This window comes from Copadichromis virginalis, linkage group LG15 (assembly GCF_057382275.1).
Source record: "Copadichromis virginalis isolate Kocher_CV1m ecotype Utaka linkage group LG15, C_Virginalis_male_GT1.1, whole genome shotgun sequence".
Classification (NCBI taxonomy): Eukaryota; Metazoa; Chordata; class Actinopteri; order Cichliformes; family Cichlidae; genus Copadichromis; species Copadichromis virginalis.
Window position 1 is genome coordinate 16,450,370 of NC_140632.1, and position 18,731 is coordinate 16,469,100.

The 18,731-nt window shown below is 38.5% G+C and overlaps 1 protein-coding gene across 3 annotated transcripts in view; it reads left to right on the forward strand.

Moving 5' to 3' along the window:
- lama2 (laminin, alpha 2) overlaps positions 1–18,731 on the forward strand; it is a 232,648-nt gene that overhangs the window by 206,472 nt on the left and 7,445 nt on the right. For 2 of the 3 annotated variants that reach the window (XM_085432200.1, XM_085432201.1), the window contains exons 56-65: positions 920–1,040; positions 2,180–2,335; positions 3,088–3,141; positions 6,481–6,632; positions 6,739–6,915; positions 9,654–9,825; positions 11,509–11,601; positions 15,688–15,800; positions 17,901–17,994; positions 18,315–18,410. In XM_085432200.1, coding sequence (XP_085288326.1) covers positions 920–1,040; positions 2,180–2,335; positions 3,088–3,141; positions 6,481–6,632; positions 6,739–6,915; positions 9,654–9,825; positions 11,509–11,601; positions 15,688–15,800; positions 17,901–17,994; positions 18,315–18,410 — 1,228 coding nt within the window. Of the gene's footprint in view, positions 1–279; positions 292–919; positions 1,041–2,179; positions 2,336–3,087; positions 3,142–6,480; positions 6,633–6,738; positions 6,916–9,653; positions 9,826–11,508; positions 11,602–15,687; positions 15,801–17,900; positions 17,995–18,314; positions 18,411–18,731 lie in introns of all 3 variants that reach the window. The other variant, XM_085432199.1, reaches the window with a different exon arrangement.

Below are 18,731 nucleotides of genomic sequence, written 5' to 3' on the forward strand. Positions count from 1 at the left end.
TTTGAGCCTGTAACCGGGGTAACCTACTCACTGGCAGGATTTCTTCAACTTAGTTTAGCTCCTCCCCTCCTCCTGCACCTGAATCAGCTGTCTGACACTGGCTATCAAACCTCATAGCAGAGTGAATTAAATGGCATAAACATTAAAAACAACTTGACCAGTTCAATGATCAAAGTAAAGATGGCAAGTTGAATTGAAGGTTTAGTTTAAGAATGTTAACATGTTTACCATATGGTTGTGTGTTTGCTAATGCTTGAATGTCATGTTCCTTCTTAACAGCATCGCAGCCAGGTAAATGAATGAATAAATAAATAAATAAATACATTTTATAATCAAGCACAATAAAAAAATCAACTGTATTCACTATTGAGCTGTGCATGAGGCTGACCTGCTGATAATGCTGTACAGCCCACACTGAATGTACGTTTGTTTGTTGGCTGGACTCTCAGAAATCACTTTTTCTATCCTTTGTTAATCTGAATTTGACGTTTGTTCAACAACATTTTGGTGGAATAACTCATATGAATAACTCCCTTCCATATTTTATTGGCATATTCAGTAGATTTAGATGTTAATCTACTTCCTGACATTTTCGAGATTGATGGGTAACTTAAAAAAAAAGTGTATTATGCTGCTAAAAGAATGTTTATTGCAGTCGTTGACGAGGATTATCATATGCTGGATATTTTTTAAGAACTTTCTCTTCAATAACAGATACTCATCTTGAAATGAGTAATATAGAAAAATATCCCAGTGCATTTGTATGGACAAACGACATATTCAGATTATTCTTGTTGCTGTTTAGGTATCACTCTGCTTGCGAATTCACTGCTGCAGTAATTCACTTCTACAAGAGCAGACTGACCATTATTATGATTATTGAATACTCCAAAGTAAAACTGTCTTACACTTCATATAGGTCAGAGGTCATTCTGAAGAGGTATGCGGGCTGTCTTCGGGACATTGAAATCTCCAGAACGCCATATAACCTTCTGAGCAGCTCAGATTATACTGGTGTGACTAAAGGATGTAATGTAGAGGTAAGTGAGCTTTTATGAAACATCCCGTATGATTGCTGACCCTCTGGTTACAGTATTATATATTTTAGATTTGCCATATATAGAGAGAGATGTGTGAATGGGTCAGGTCGGCGAATATGTACATATAATTAACATAACATCCACTAAATGGGGAATCTGAAAAGGCATTAAAATCTGTTGATTGGATGACCTTGAAATTCTACAGCTTTTTTTTCAACAGCACATGTCACTTTCATTCTGATTTGCCTTTCACTTGGTTGCTTCTTTATGTAGGAAGATGGTTTCCGCACAAAGAATAAAATAAAAAGGCACAGACGTGTTTAATCTGCAGTACCCTTTCATATTCATGTTCCTCTCACAGACACAAACTATGCATTATGTATTAATCAGTGCATTTGTAAGAATATACACACTTCTTAAATTGCTTTTTATATTTTAATCTTTTAAGCCTATTATGCAAACACACTCATGGAGCTTTCAACAGCCATGCAAGGTTTTCACCATGACTAGTGCTATTCATTTACTTATAAAAAAAAATGCAGCCAAAGCGTATCAAGGCCCAGAGAATGTTGAAGAAGATTGCTGAAGGTCTTTCTCTTGTTTTCTCCGTGTGGTGGTGGTAGAGAGGAGGTCAAAGGCTGGGGACCTTCGTCTTTTGGAAAAAAGCAAGTCGTTATTATGTGAATGATTTAAAATAAAGACTTAGTTTAAGCATAGTATAAAGTCAGGTTAAGGTTAGATGTAGGCAGTTAGTGGTTGTAAGAAAAAAAGAAAGAAAGAAAGAAAAAGTCCTTATTAAAGTAATAAAACCACATGTGGGTAGTAGGTATGTTAAATAGAGGGGGAGAATTTCATTTTTACAACTACCGTAACAAAAGGAAAGCTGGATGATGATGCACCAGAAAGTCTGTGTGAAACAGCGTGCCACTAAAATGTGTTGCTGTTCTTTGAAAAACCTTGACTAAAATATCAGAAAGTCATATAAATTTGATCAACTACATTCAGACTTGTGTAGTCGTTTTTACTCTTTTCTGTTTGACTTCTGCATTGTAGGCATGATGAACGGTGCTGAACTAAATAACTGATCTGTCCATTGACAAAATACATGTCAAGTGAAACTGTTTCTTCTTTGTTTGCAGAACCTGCACACAGTCAGTTTCTCTAAGCCAGGATACATGGAGCTGAGTGGTCTGTCGCTGGCCGTTGACACAGAGATCAGCCTGTCATTCAGCACTCTAGAAGACACTGGGACCATACTGCTGGCAGTAGGCGGAGGGTCACCAAACAAACAGAAGGTTATTGTTATTTTATTAGGGTTTTTTTTTTTGGTCCATCTGTTTTACTCACTGAGTCACTCCAATACAATATACTTCTTAAATCTGAGTTGATCAAGTTCCTCATTCTGTTATAGTTGTAAGATATTTCTCATGGGTGGGGAACAGTGTAATATGGAGAGTAGCTTCATTTGAAATTAAATACTCATTCACCACTAATCACTCAAATCTTTCTCTATTGTCACCAGTTTGTGTTCAATATTTTTTCAGAAAATAGTTAAAAAAATTGTTAAGTTGTTGTTAATAATTGCCATAAAATCTAATAAAACTGCAAGAATGTACAGTATAATAATTTATTTTAAATATAGTACATATATAGAATTTATGTAGTATGGAAGTGAAATACAATATAAAAATTGTTTGGTATATTGTTTCAGTCCATCTTTGTATTTGTGCTAAAGAAACATTTCGAAAACATCCATTTGACTTTAAAGGGTTAAAACAATGTTTGCTGTGTAGTGACAAAATTTGCCAGTGTGTGCATGGTAACATAACAGCGTGCCTGTTGTCTAATAATATGGCTTCTATTAAAAACCTTGTAATGCAAGCTCAGTTTTTTCTGGTTAAGTTTCTTGCACATCTGCCCCTTTTATGGTGCAGTTAAACTATGGAAAACAGCAAAGCCAAAACTATTGTGAGCGTTTGCATTGAAAGAAAACTTATTGGAAGAATCTGTGCACAATAACATTGTTCTGAATATCTTTCCAATCCAGGCCCGCTCCACAAGCCTTTCAAAGTCCAAGAGGAAGAGAAGACAGTCAGGAGAGGTGGGTTCACCATGCACAGTTTGGACCCAAATGCTGTCTTGTTTGCCTAAGTGAATGGCAGTTACATAAGTGCATATTAATGAGATTTGCAGTTTTTGGCAACTGAGCTAATGGGATTGTTGTTTTCCAAAATGCACACTCTTACTTATACACACCCATAGATGTGCAAAGACTCATACACACCTTTAGTAGCTGTTGTGGAGGTTCATTGTATAGTGGCGATCTTAGCTTTTAGCTGACTTTGCCAGTGCGTCCACACAGTCACACAAGCAACTTTTCTGTAAGTGAATTAAGTTTCCATGAGTGCATATTAATGAGATTTGACTCTGTTGGCAACTACACTGATTAGATTGTTTCACAGCTGAAACACCTTTTTTTCCACGTGCACACACACATGTGCACACATGCCTGTCAACCCTAGCCAGTGCTAAATAATTAAATCCATTATTTTAACTCCCCTGAAAACACCATGGGCAGCATGTCATATTTGCAGCTGTGTGTGTTTGTATGTGCACGTAAGGGGTTTGTGTGTCATATCAGGTGTGAGGATGGCACTCACACGCGTGCAAATTTAAATGTGTGTCGTGTTTTTGTGTGTGAGAGAGGTAGAGAGGACAGAGGGTTACCTCTAGCTTATCCATCATCACTGGTTGTTAGGCACATAAATCTATTTTTGCTAACTATGCTGGCAGGCACAGCATTTGTGTGTGTGTGTGCGCCTCTGTACGTGCGTGTGTGGAGAAAGGTTAAGCGAGGTTAAAAACACCATCAACTCAACTTGGCCCTGACTAATGGCTGTTTTAGAGAGGGACACAGAGAGAAGGGGACAGGAGACAAAGGATGGAGGGATGGAGGAGAGAGATTTAGAGGTGAAAATAAGGATAGAGAAGTAAGAACAAAGCTAAAAAGAACGGAAATGAGATGATGGGGAGGATAGTCTGCTGTGGGAGAGAACAAAAATTGAAAAAATGAAAAGAGCTGGGAGCAAAAAAATGAAAGGACGGGCACAGAGGAGAGGTAAGAAGAAAAGAGGTGGAAGAATATCTTAGATGAAAAACAGTAGATTGTTTTTAAGCTGGCCAATAAAGAAAGAAAAACAAATAATCACCTGTAGGTAAAAGATGGAGACCACCATGACGTCACAGAATATTTGTAAGCATTTGAACCACGGCGACTTTAACCCTTTAAGACCATAGAGCCAAGTCCGCCAGAACTTATCTTTATATTTTTACATGCTGTAGTGACATTTTTGGGAGCATTTCAAGTTGCTATACATCAATACAACTGTCATATACCAAATTTTAATAATATGTATGCATTAAGGCCATAGTAACTACATAAATTGCAAAGAAAGTGCAATAAACTACAAAAAAATGAAAATCGTTTTAGGGTTGTTGTTTTTTGTTTTTTTGTTTTTTTTTACATATATTTCTAGTTAGAGAAATTTAAGAGGTTTGTCCCTCAAAACTGTAAATACAAAAAAGTTGCACAAAATAGTTTCCCACCACAGGACATTTATTTTTTACTGTCTTCATAGTTGGATTTTTGAGATACACCAATTTTTATATACTGCTGGAAAACTGAAAATAACGCAAAACAGAGCGTGCCCGCTTCAACCAGTCTTAAAGGGTTCAAATGAAAACTAATAGCCCTGCAAAACTGTACTGTTGCAACCTATCGGTCAAAATATAGCCACACTCCTGAATTATACCCTGTTTTTTTCACCAGATTTTCACTATAGTTGTACATTCAATATTTCACATGAGTAGTGATTGACAGTATAAACTTACTAGGAATGTGTTTACTGAGGATATAGTGAACAGTATCAATTTTTTTTTTTTGCTTAGACTTTTATGAATTCCTGTTTTAACTTGAAGAATTTCCCCATGTTGGCAATGCTAAAGAATGTGCACGTGTGCTATCTCCGTCGTTTATATACAGTCTATGGGAAAAGTCAGGATATGCACAAAGGGAGGAGAGATGGTAAAATGATGATGACAGTTTTGAGGTACATCTAAGAGTTCCTCACTCATTCAAAACAACTGAGAATTTTCTTTATACAAACTGGAGATCAAAACTCTTTATCTTTCCTTCTTATCCACTGAATGATTGCACTAGTTTTTTGCACTAGCCTCGAGATATCACATTACTTTTTGTTTTTAATTAAGACATTAGATTGTCTCATAAAATGTGGAAAAACATATTGAATAGGCCTGACCTGAAAGACATGGACTGCACAGTTCTACCTGCTTCAGCTTTACACTCAAGATATCGAATGAGAAATGCAGAAAAGCATACCATGTTTTGCATGAATGTTGTATTTGTGCACATTCTTGTAAAATGCACCTGTATGTGAGTCTGCATGAGTGTGTGTGTGTACGCATGCGGGTGTGCTTTTGTACCCATGTACGAGTGTGAGATGGCGCGGCGAGAGCCATGTTGTACCTACATCTCAGTTCAATTTGTCCCCGACCTCAAATTGAAATTCCATTTTCAGGTGGTAAATTGTCTCCCACTTCGCCCTCTGGCACACAGTGAATTAAAATTCAAATTAGCCTGACCCTGCACCACTGCTCTCTAGCACCTCTCTGTCTGTCTCACTCTTTCTCTCTCTCGCCATCTCTATCGTGCTTGCTGTTTTGCTCTCTGCCCTCTCATCTCTTCCCCCTATTATCCTGTCCTCTCCATTCCTCTCATCTCTTGTTATCCTTTCCTCCCCACTCCCCTCGTCTTCCTTTATTTTGCTTATTTCCCCCCAATTTTGCTCTATATACCATATATCTCCCTGCATTCACCTCGCCATTCCCCCTACCCTTTCTCTGCTCTAATCCTCACTCTGTTTTGCCTCCCGTTTTTTTTTTCTGTCCGTTTCATCCAATACCCTTTCTTTCCCTTTTTTCTTTTTGCACAATGTGGATATAGAGTTACAACCAAATGTGCATTTAGGTATTTATTTATTTGTGTGTGTGTGTGTGTGTGTGTGTGTGTGTGTGTGTGTGTGTGTGTGTGTGTGTGTGTGTGTGTGTGTGTGTGTGTGTCTTCTTTAAAACAACATAAATGGATTAGAAGCTAAAACAACATTGTTGTTGTTGCAGTTCCCCTGTGTGTTTTTAAGAAATAATCTGTAATCAAACACCTACATTTTCATGTCATTTTCTACTCATCAAAATAAAGTTTCTGATATATTACACTGGACTGAATGTACTGAATTTAAAAACATAAAGTCCTTTTGCATTTACTTATGCAAATTTACTTGAACTTTACCATATTCTGTCTCCTAGGGTTAGTTTGAATGTACATGTTGACCCTGTTAATAAAGTTTATCTCCAACTCTGGCAGCCCTACCTCTCAGTCATGCTGACCAGAGGTTCGCTGGAAGTCGTAGTGTCTACCGGCAGCCACAATCGGCGACAAGCCACCAGACGACCTGAACAAGGCACGCTGAATGATGGCAGAGAGCACACACTCCGCATAGAGAGGCTAGCTGGCAGGTTAGCGTTTGTTTTTGTTATGAAGTAACAAACTCCTGTTGAAGATGTTTTATTGTGTGTTATAATCCATTTCCTCATTTTGGAATTTTTCTTTGTTTTCCAACAGATCTTTTGCTGTCCACGTGGACGATGAAGCCAGGATGCAGGGTATGCTTCCCAATGACCAGCCATTGAACTTGCAGCGTATCTTCCTTGGTGGTATTCCCGCAGAAGTAGAGCAGACCTCCAACAGAGCCAACATCCCCTTCAAAGGATGCATATGGAACCTCATGATCAATGCTGTGTATGTTAAACTTTGTCACTCTGTCAGATATAACTGTGAACAGATTTGTTTTCTACAAATTTATTTGATGCAGGCATGATCTTCAGTTGAACAGCAGAGTGTTTGGTGTTTTTTAAGATGATTAACAGCAGTTTATTGAAATGCTTGTTTAGGCTGTAGACTTGTTTTTAAGTTAGCTTTTAAAAAAATTGGATACAAACAGTGTGGATCTGCCACTAGAAATGCTTCTGTCTCCTACGATGTTGAGATCACACATGGGTGAAAGTACTAATTCACTTTACATTATGTTTAAAATGTTCCCGTTAAACCTGTTTGATCCATATTTAAACACTGTACTTACTGTCTTAATGATCACCATAGACATTATACACTGACAGGTTAAAGTGTAGTTAATGCAATTGCAGCAGGTCACGGTCGTGCTGGTGGTGTTGATGATGATAAAGCCCGTCTTTCTGCCTGAACAGCAGTAATTGAACTGTCCAGCATCATAAACATGCTCATAACTCAGATTACACCACCTCGTCTTTGTCTGTTTATGATTGCGTCGTTCCCTTCATTTCAGCCCTATCACCCCGACCTTTTCTAAGCTTACATCTGCGTGCCTGTCTGTCAGTTCACTCAGTGTCTGAAACAACCTCTCCCCTTTAGGACAACCTCCCTTTAAGCCAGGGGTGTCCAACTCCAGGCCTCAAGGACTGGTGTCCTACAGGCTTTAGATGTGTCCTTGAGCCAACACAGCTGATTTAAATGGCTAAATTACCTCCTCAACATGTCTTGAAGTTCTCCAGAGGCCTGGTAATGAAATCATCATTTGATTCAGGTGTGTTGACCCAGGGTGAGCTCTAAAACCCGGAGGACGCCAGTCCTTGAGGCCTGGAGTTGGACACCAGTGTTGGTCAAGTTACTTGAAAAAAGTAATCAGTAACTAATTACTGATTACTCCCCCCAAAAAGTAATCCCGTTACTTTACTGATTACTTATTTTCAAAAATAATTAATTACTTAGTTACTTAGTTACTTAGTTACTTTTTAAAAACACGATTTACAACCTGAAGAGGTGATAAAGCGATAGATCTTTCAGCCCAATTCTACTTTTTCTGCATAATCCATCATACAAAATGTAATCAAATGGAAAAGTCTCTTTTTTTAACTTGTTTTATCAGTTTTAATCTTTTAACTTTATGCATCAAGCAAAACATTTAATTATATGCAACATTCTCTGACTTGAATAAATTAGTTTAACATTTAAACCTATTTTCTACACATTCCAGCACATAAAATAAAATATTTTTTGTGTTTTCACTCACTCTTTCAAACAGATGCAAGTAAAACACAGCAGAAAATAAATAAAGTCAAAGACTCAGCGGTCCTTTTGCTCTATTTTCACCTGTAAAGCAGGAGCAGGGTAGGCGGAGGGTTACCCTGGTGCAGGTGTGCTGCGGTCAGTTGAAGAATCCGCGCGAGTGTCTCTGTGAGTTTCCCATCACGTCGTAGCTACTCGGTGCTTGCTCGGAAGTTTAGGGGTTTTTTTCGCTGTAAAAAGAAGTTTTCTTCCCACGCACGATGGACGCTAATGTTTTTGTCACTTTTTATGGAATCAAACTCAAAGTAAGGTCAGTACTTCCACACTTTAAACGCTGCACGCTCATACTCTCTCCCGCACTCGATATATTATCCATTGTTGATCTGCACACAGCTGCTGTCACCAACGTCGCACTTGCTTACGTCACTGTCATGAGACATTCTCGCAAAAAAAATCACGGTTTTAGTAACGCAGTAACGCAGCGTTCCTACGGGAAAGTAACGGTAATCTAATTACTGATTTTGCAATAGTAATCCCTTACTTTACGCGTTACTTGAAAAAGTAATCAGATTACAGTAACGCGTTACAGGTAACGCGTTACTGCCCATCTCTGTTGGACACCCCTGCTTTAAGCCATAAAGATCTGGTTGGCAGTCCCATCCAAATGAAAGGCCTGAGTGCGAATGCTCTGCTCACACATATGTATCTAAATGATGAGAGCAGGAGTTGGAAAAACCCTTGTAAGCTGAGCTTTTAGAGCATTCTGAAGCCTAAGCGTTTGGCTAACAGGGATTGTTTAGTCTTTCGTTGGTTTTTTGCTGGTATTGTATCTAAGGCAGAACCACTTTTGTCAAAGAAAATGTTATATCCATCTAAAGTAATGTTATGTAACAGAGCAGAACAGGGATCGGTGACAAAAGATGTGAGAGGCTCGTGGTGAAGCTGGTTGCAAAGTGCCTTGAAGAGAAAAAAGCAAGTGGAGACAGGCGAATAGCTACTTAAAAAATGTGCCCTGTGTGAAACAAATATATGTATAAATACTTGGAAGTGTATAAACTGAATCAGCTGGCATCAGTTGATGTATTGGAATCAGGGGCTAAACTTGGTTTTGGGGCTAAACTTGGTTTTGTGGCCTGCCTGATCTAAGACTATGCTCAATTGATTTAGCCATAAAATTATGTGCATGTCAGGCCTGTTGTTTTTATTCACCAGCAGGGAATCCACCACACGCGACAGTGATGATAGTCATTTCAGCCTGATATTTCTTAGTTGCAGTTTTATTTGTATATGTAAAATACTAAATATCTACTTTATTTTGTGAAGAAAATGAAATTAAGGCTTGAAATAATAAACCATAGCAAACCTTGATACTTACAGATTTATTTAATTCTGCTGTGCACATGATTTTTACATCTAACTGCCTGTTCCCCTCTCAGTTTGTCAGATTTCGCTCAGCCTGTTTCCTTTGAGAATGCTGAAATTGGTCAGTGCCCGAACCTCACCCCACCGCCACCTCCACCTCCTCTACCAGCAGAGAAGGAGCTCGAGAAAGAAAAAGAGGATTCAGAGCCCTCAACCCCCATCTCACCACGCCCAAGTCCTCCTGCTGTAAGTTTAATATAGCAACTAATAAAGGATGTTACAACTATTAAGTAAATTGTAATGGCCATTGTTTTTGTTAGTCAGCCTGTTTTAGACTGTTTGAACATTTTCAAAATATAAAAACAAATAATTATGTGCATGTTAGGCACATAGAACACAGTGTAGTAAAAAGACACACATTCACCTGTGTACAGCTGTCCTACAGGGCTACAGTGCTATTTTTCTGACTCTGTTATTCAGAATATACTCTCACTCCCTTTCTCTCTCTGATGAAATGCAGCCATGGCCTGCCATGTTAGCTTAGCAATTCATCACACAGCAGTTGTACAGCCCATTAACTTTTCTTTATAGTCCCTTTAGCCTTGAGTCACTAAACGCCAGCCCTGGCAGCCTGTCATACAGAGTGGAGCCATGGCGTTATGCTAGGCTAACTGTGCATACAATTAATGCTTTATGAGTGCAGAGGAGCCAAACACTCTGAGCTAACATTTAGCCACTATTCTAAGAAGCTGGCAGGCGGTAAAGTCAGTCATTTTTACACTCTTAGCACCGGGTTAGGCAAGATATATTTCACATATATGGCTTACAGCAGGCATAGGTTATCAGTTACCCAGTTAGCTGCTAAACTACACCTCTTAAGGAACATTGATCTTCAAGCACAGAGCCAAAGAACTCTCCTATCCTAGCTATAATTCTGGTTTGTTGCTTTATGGGCTGAGAATTCATCTGATTTTATGATTTAGACTGCAGGCTGTAAAAGCCACAGTTCTGAGTTCTCATCTACACATTAAGTGTTATTAGGGTGGTTTTTTTATGTGTATTTATATATGTCATGCTTTGTTTGTTTGGTGCTTTGTTAAGACTCTTGACTCCTAGAGAAGTCTGTTAAATTAACATCATAATGTAGTATACAGCAGATGCTATAGAAAACATCATTACTGCCATTTTTGTCTTGTACTGGATACAACACTGTTAAAATATTGACATGTTTTCACTATCGAAAAACAGTTTTTAAAAATTGAACGGCACAATTTTGGCTATTAGCACATTGTTTTCAAATGATTAAGCAATGGAGCTCTGCACACAGGTTGTGACATGAATTTTTCATCAGCAGTAGGAGGATTTTGTCAAAATGAAGAAGTAAACACTGGTTGAATCACAGTTGACAGAACACAACAACTCAGCATGCGTATGAATGAAAAGAGCGTCTTTACTTCCCACTTCTCTGTCACGGCTTCTGTATTTGTGATTCTTCTGATAGTCACCGAGTACCAAGTGAGGGGGTCAAAGAGGCTCCATAGGCCTCAGTGAACCTCTGAAAAATATAACTCAGACTTTAATTTGAGCATTTTCCTTTTTCTCTTTGCATTTTGATTGATAATGTGACAACTGCCTCTAATTAGCTTTTTAAATCTCAGGTCTATAATTTCCTTCATTTACACTGAGCTGCAACATTAATAATGTTAAACAGGCTATATTTTCAGCTGCAAAATTAGACTTTTTCTTTAAAAAAACCCAAAAAACTAGAAATAGGCCTTGATCTATTCATCTGTTAGAAGAAACTATGGTAAGAGTCTATAAGGAATGGGAACTGTTGCTTTTTGGCATTATCATCTGCTCTGTCATCATTCTGTCTCTCTGGCTGCCACTAATCTGCTTCCTTCCAACTCTCCAACTGCTGACTTGCAGGAGGCTACGTCCCCTTCCCTACCTGCTGCTGCAACCCGTGCACCTGCTACTGTAGCACCGTCCAGTGATAAACAGAAACCCAGCTCAGATGTGGTACACACACACACATGCAAACACACGAACTCAGTACTGGTTTGCTATTATTAAGTCAAGTGTAAGATTGTGTCACTCAGATTTTGTGATTTCCTCTGTGGCTTGCAAGCCCAAAACTTGTCCATTCATACTGAAGACATGATCCAAAAAAAAGAGAAGATGACAAATAAATAATTTAATCTTTCAGAAATAAAAACTGTATTATTTTCTAGAAGCGCTAGTTAGCAGACACTATTCAGAGAGAGAGAGAGAGACATTAAACAGTTGTTGGTAACTATTCTCAGACACAGATTTAGTGGACTGGAGAGTAACCTTGTGTTTACTCCACCCATGGCATCATTCCTTCTTTGGCCTTAGGCTAACAAGTTATCATGAGACTGACCCAAGGTTCTCTTCTATCTGTCTGCTACTTGAGGCCAGGCAGAGAAATTGGTGCAAACACAGCCCTCAACTGGCAGTGACTGACCACCTCTGAGGGTTAAGTGCTTTGTTCGAGAGCCCTTAACATTAGGTACTGAGAAGAAGAGGGGCTTTCTTGTTTGATATTCCGATGGTGTATCTGTTATAGTTTGGGATGCACCAGTTTATCAGCTGAAATTAACCTTGTTGACTGACTTCAACGCATTGGCAAAAGAGATGACATTCACTGAGGGGAGTGTTCAGCATTTATTTTGTGTGTTCCATCAATTTTGTGGTCTCTGGGATTCAGTTTCATTTAAAGACAGCGTGGCAGGGAAAATCTGAAAGACCTGAGATAATCAAATTGAGAAATGTCTCTGTTTTCATGGTAAAAAAGAGCGCATGAATGATAAAAACTAAATAAACAGAAAAAAACAAAGGTTCACAGGATTCTGGGTACTCCTGTGAAAGACTAAGAATGACCGCATCGTGACTTGGTAGCTTGTAGAACAACCTTTAGCAGCAATACCTTGGAATAATAATCATCTATATGCATTTAACAGTATCTCACATTGTTGTGGAGGAATCCTGGCCCACTCTTCTCTTCGTCCCACCATAGCATTTCAGTCAGGTTGAGGTCTGGTCATTGAGTTGGCCATTGCAACATCTTGGTTCATTTCTTCTTCGGCCATTCTGTTGTAGATTTGCTGCTGTGCTTGGGATTGCTTTCCTGTTGCAGTTGCAAGCTTAAGACTTTTTCCTGACAACCGTTCCAAATAAGCCATACTTGTTAAGTCTTTTCTCTTTTCCTTCACTTTCTCTAAACATTGCGCAGTTGGACCTAGAGGGGAATTTTCACTCCTGTGATTGTGTCATTGTTTTTAACACGTACCTGAATGCTCCAGACCAGCAAACTACCACATAAGTAGTATGTATTTTACACCTGTAAAGCTATTATCCCAGATCAGTTTGTTCTGCAGTTCTTGTTCCTAAAAACTTTTTTCCAGTGGCTGAAATACAGTAAGCACAGTATAGACTTTATAACTATAGAAAGTGGTGGAAACTCTTACCTACACACACAGGCTCATCTTCACTCGTCACAGACACACACACACACACACACACATATATATATATATATATATATATATATATATATATATATATATATATACACACACACACACACACATAAATTTCTGGCTAAAGGACAGATTCTATTGGTGTGACCTCCAACCAAAGACCTGAATGGAAGACCGTCTTCCCATTGTTAGCTTAATGGAAATACGCAGAAGGGATGAGAGAAAGGAAGGGAAGAAGAGGAGGATGGAAAAGGATAGAAGAAAGACAAGAGGGAAGAGAGAAAAGGTGCAACGAAAAGGGAGAGTCTTTCTGAACAGAGTGGCGCTCAGCTTTTGTTGGCTTAATGGAAAGACGGAGGAGAGGAAGTGGGAAAAGAATGAAAGGAGAGGGAAGTAAAGGACTTCTGAGCAAGTGACGTCTGCCTTTTGTTAGATAGGGGAAGAATAAGAAAGAGGAAAAAGACTGAGGTTGAAGAGGAGGAGCGGATATGGGGACAGAGAGTGATAAGAGGTGAGTGTCAGCTGTAACAAAGCAAGGTCACGGTGTGGGGAATGTCTTCACTTGAAAGGGAACAAGAGAGGATTGGAGATTGAGACACACATACACTCAGTCGTCTCAGATCCTCTCTCTCTTGCTAACTTTGTCACGCACTCACACTTGAAGTATGGCAAAGTACCTTTATCACTTAATAGGCATTACTGTATATTCAAAAGAGGAGAGACACAAACTAGAGGGTGAAGCTTTTGGAAGGGGGGGGGGGGGGGGAATTAGGGGGCGGGGGGACAAAGGAAAGACCAGATACTGAGGTGTGAACAGAAGACTAGTCTAGATCTGGAGAGACTATTAGAGGTGATACAAGGTAACAAAATGAAGTAGAAGCAAAACGGAAGGACTTCAGGTGACTGTAAGTGAGACAAGATAGAAGTGTAAGATAATAAAAAATAGAGGGAAACAGATAAGGGCCAAGGACAAGAAGTAAAGCAAGAAGTAGAGAGAGAGGACAATGACAGGAGGGTACGATGGGAGCAGAGGGTTTGGTAAGTAAAAGCCAAAAAAAGAGGTGTAGAAAAGTGGAGAAAGTTGAGGGAAATAGAAGATCAGTACAGTTTGGGAAGAACAAAGCAGAAGAAAAACCATGTACGGTAAAAGAATGTGGAATGAGTGGGATTTATCGGTACATGCTGGTACAGACAGCAGGAGGAGAGGGAAGAAAGGAAAACTGGGTGGGTGGGAGGAGAGGCAAAGATGGTAAAGCAGATGATGGGAGCACAAAGGACGAAGAATACTACAGGAGACTTAGACTCCTGTAGTATTTTGGCTATTATAGGGGGAAAAAGACAGATGTTTTGAGTTTTGAGACAAGCAGACAAAAATAAAGGAGGTATCATTTTTTTTAAAAAGGAGAAGGTAAAATTGGATATTGTTTTAGAGTAACCAACAAAGTAAAGTTGCATCTGATGCTAGTATAGGAAAATATGAAAGCAGAGGGAATAATTGTGGGGAAATAAAGTAATTGTAAAAGTGAGGACAACGGAAGGAATAAATAAAGTAAGGAAAATGAAGAAGCAAGATAAAAGTATGCAGGAGTGGAGGGAAAATGAAAGCAGCAGATGGGAGGATAGGTGGGCATCATGAAATTAGGGAAAAATAAAGACTTTGACAAGGAGGAAAAGGAGAAGAGGTATAAGAGTGAGGAGGGATTAAATAGAAGCAAGCAGAAAAGAGAAATGTCTTGGAAGGCCTAAAATAAGATGGTGTGAGATACAACAATGACACCTGGTGGTTGTTGACTGAACTGCAGAGTGCGGGAAGAGAGAGCACATAAACACTAATTGAATAAGTTACTAAAATAATATACAGCTAAAGCAATTCAAGAATGAATAGTGGAATTGTAAAGAGGGCCTCGAAAAGCGCTATATAAATGCAATCCATTATTATTATTATTATTATTATTATTATTATTATTATTATTAAGCGAAAACAGCTGTGATGCCTGGTTTAGATGAAATCAAAACATGCACAGGGGTCCTAAAAATTAGACGATTCTATGTTCCATAGCAAAACACCAAATCTGCCATGTGACCAGCTGTTTTGATGTGATGAAGAACATAATTGATAAGCATGACAAGCATCCAGTCTCCCGTTTTCGTAACCACTTAACCACAGGCTTATTGGAAGGATCTGAACCTACCTATGATGATACGCACACCTTGGGTTTCATGGTCCATAACATAGCAGCAGTGCAAAAGATTGAGAATGTTATACTGGACTATACTGTGTTTGACAATCAGAATATTTTTAATTGACTGTATTGTTTAAATTAGAGTTTTAAAATTACATCATAAATACCCCATCTAAAAACTACTGTGCCTTTAAAGTGATTTTTTTTCAAACATTTTCAATGATTTCTTATGTAAAGTCCTGTTTGGTGCGTCATCGTGACCTGCCAACCCTGCGAGCCCTTGCAGATCAGAAGAACGAACCCTATTAGTGTGATTGGCATGTGTTCTGCCTGGGTGTTAGGGTTCACGTTGACAAGAGCCAATTGAAGCGGTGCGGTGAGACCTTGTCACTGTAACTGACATGTTATGTCCCAATCTCCAGGAATCATGTGCATCAGCTGAATCTCCAGCAGCACTTGAGAAGGCCTATCAGTTTGGATTGACCAGAAACAGCCACATGAGCTTCGCCTTTGATGACAACAATGTCAGAGACAAGTATGTTCAAAGCAAATGAGCTTTTTCAAATGAATAATGGATTTGAGTTATTTATTTTTTTAATGGTTCTTGGCAAACATGTAGACAGTGCTGCTTTGTGGAATTTAGGTTTTTACAGTGGAGTTATGCAGTAGCTGTCATAGATGAGACAAACCTTTGTAGTATTGTCTGAAACTTGGATGTAATTGCAATGAAAATATTCATCTCAATCAATTTGAGTTTATTGCAAATTATTTACTGTAAAGAAAAATGTGCAATGGGAGGAAATATTCAAATATTATAAAGTAACAGTTGCATGATCACCTTAGTAAGAAATTGTAATATGCAAGTAGAACTGTGTGCATTTGAAGCACATTGTAAGTATGTCATTATTACAGATGATATGCCCTTAATGTTTTTCTGAATAATTACATAGTTGGATGAAGCAGCATAAAAAGAAAATACTGTAAAAGTTAGTCACCCCAGTTACAAATGTAGCTACAGGATAACCCCACCACCTGTAACATAGTTAACATAGCAACCCCAGATACGTGTGTGTGATCTGCAGTACGGAGCACATTTCTAAATAAATAAATAAAAAGCAGAAGTGAGCGGTAGTTTTGGCAGGATGTGATTCCTACAAACAGAAAGGTGTACACCGGGTCAAAATCTACTGTATAAGAAACAACACCTTAAAAAAATGAACATGTTGGCTGGACCAGCCGTCAGAACAACCCTTCTGGTCCACAGCAAACTGACAGTAACAAAAAAAACACACTCTACAAACAAGGCGAAGGTCTGAGTATGCTTTAGTTGTTGTCCTGGTGGTCTGTGCAAACAAGGGATTTGTGTCTTGGGCAGTGTCTCTGACTGTTTTAAGAATCACACTTGTAACATTTAATTACTTCACATGCTCCCTAAGCTGCAAGGCAGCCTGCTGTCCAAGTAAATCACCATGTATCCATTACTCTGTGTATCTGTCAGTGCTAGAAAACACAAACCTGACTCAGATATTGAACTCTTCAAACTTAAGTTTGTCCTTAGAAACACTTCTTGTAATAATCAAGGCTATACAGAACTAAAGACAATTACTAATGTAAATCTTTGGGGTGTAAAATATGGTTTGAAATATTGAAATGGTACAGTCAAAGAACATACTAGACATTATTTTGTATGCTGTATGCCCTGATCTCAATCAATCGAATCGTTTGACTAAGATATTAACAGAAACTGGTCACAGTCCTTTAAGATTTCCTGTCTCACGCGAACTCTTAGTATTAGAATTTAGTAATGTCTTTTTGCATCAGTAGCATCAGTCACATATTTCACGTAGGCTTTTTTGACTCTTTATTTCTTTGTTTTCAACCATTCATTTGTTCTTTAGGCTGTTCATGGTTGCTTTAGGTTGTGATCTTTTTGGACTGCTCCTACAGTAACTTCAGAGTCACAGGCTACAAGGCACAATGATTGCAAGGAATCCAGGTGCTTAAGTAGCAAAGCCTGAAAGATCTCTTGCAAACCTAAAACATGCCACAATGTGGTCGTGCAATGGTTTTCATTAACTTAAATTCTAAATGTGAACTCTAGCAAGTTGTAATGATTTATGCATCTGTTTTTTTTCCTGTTATGCTTGAGTTCTTCTTCACTAGGACTTCAGGATATATGGTGGATGCCAGCTTCCAGGAGAGTAGCAACAGTCCTGTATTTCCTCTATTTATACACAGTTTCTTATTGTGGATTTCTAAACACCCAGGGACTTAAATATGCTTTTGATGCTTCACATACAGTTTTTCTATGATGCTCCTTTTAGGTCCTTGGTTCAAACCGACGTATCTTTCTTTAGAGAGCAGGCGATGTCAGTAAGAAGACTCCATGTTTTTATTTAAAGAGCCTCACAGCTCTACAGCCACCTCCCTCTCTCCAGTTAGCCTTAAGAGAAATCATTAATGAAGAGGTTCATTTCTTTCTTTCTTCTGGTCTGAGTCTGTGTGATTACAAAAAATACAAGTGTGTCATCAGTTTAGTCAGATCCTGTTTGCCTTGACAATTCAGAAACCCTGTCTTGCAACTGTACTACAATGTATTCCTGTGTTTGTTTGTTGTGGGGTTTTTTCTCCACAGACTGAAAATTGAGTTTGAGCTGAGGACAAAGGAGTCATCCGGTCTTATTTTCTACATGGCAAGAATCAACCATGCTGACTTTGTTTCCATACAGGTAACTATCTAATATACTGGCAGGTGTTTTTAGTTGTTTCTCTACTGCTGTTTGTCCTGTAGTATTTTTTTAGTTTAAGACTTAATCTCATAAAGGGATATAAAGTTTGCTCTTTGTGTGTTTGATTTCCAAATTAGGCCCAGTAGGTACACACTCTGAACTGCTTTTACAACTTAAAAGGTTTCACCTGATAAATTTCCAGTTTGATTTCTGTCTGTGCTGTAGAACTGTATAGAGGCTAAAGCTGTATGTACTCTGTTTTACATGTCTGCTTGTTATTCTCCTTCATCTATCATGAAAACCCTTTTTTATTCTTTAAGATCAAGAATGGTCAGGTTTGTCTGGGTTATGATCTTGGCCATGGAAACATATCTGACTGTGTCCCATACTCCATCAATGATGGAAGCTGGCATAAGGTACAACAGTTCTTAAGTTTTTAACACATTTCTTCAATTATTTGAACAGCATCTCCTGTCTGGATTTGATCTGCATGACATCTTGTATGCAACATTATGATAAGATTCAAAATCTTTACTGTTTCAAGAGCTTAACTGCAATAATAAAAGTTCTGTTGCTTGTTGTTTTATAGCTCTTAAAAGAATTGTTTATAATAGAAAATCTGCACTTTCCTTATTAGGAATAACAATTTGTGTTACACTGCAATGAACACATTGAAAAAGTCACAGCACGTAATGACAAGTTGTCAGTCTTCATGCGTCCAAGGCAACGTTTTAGTC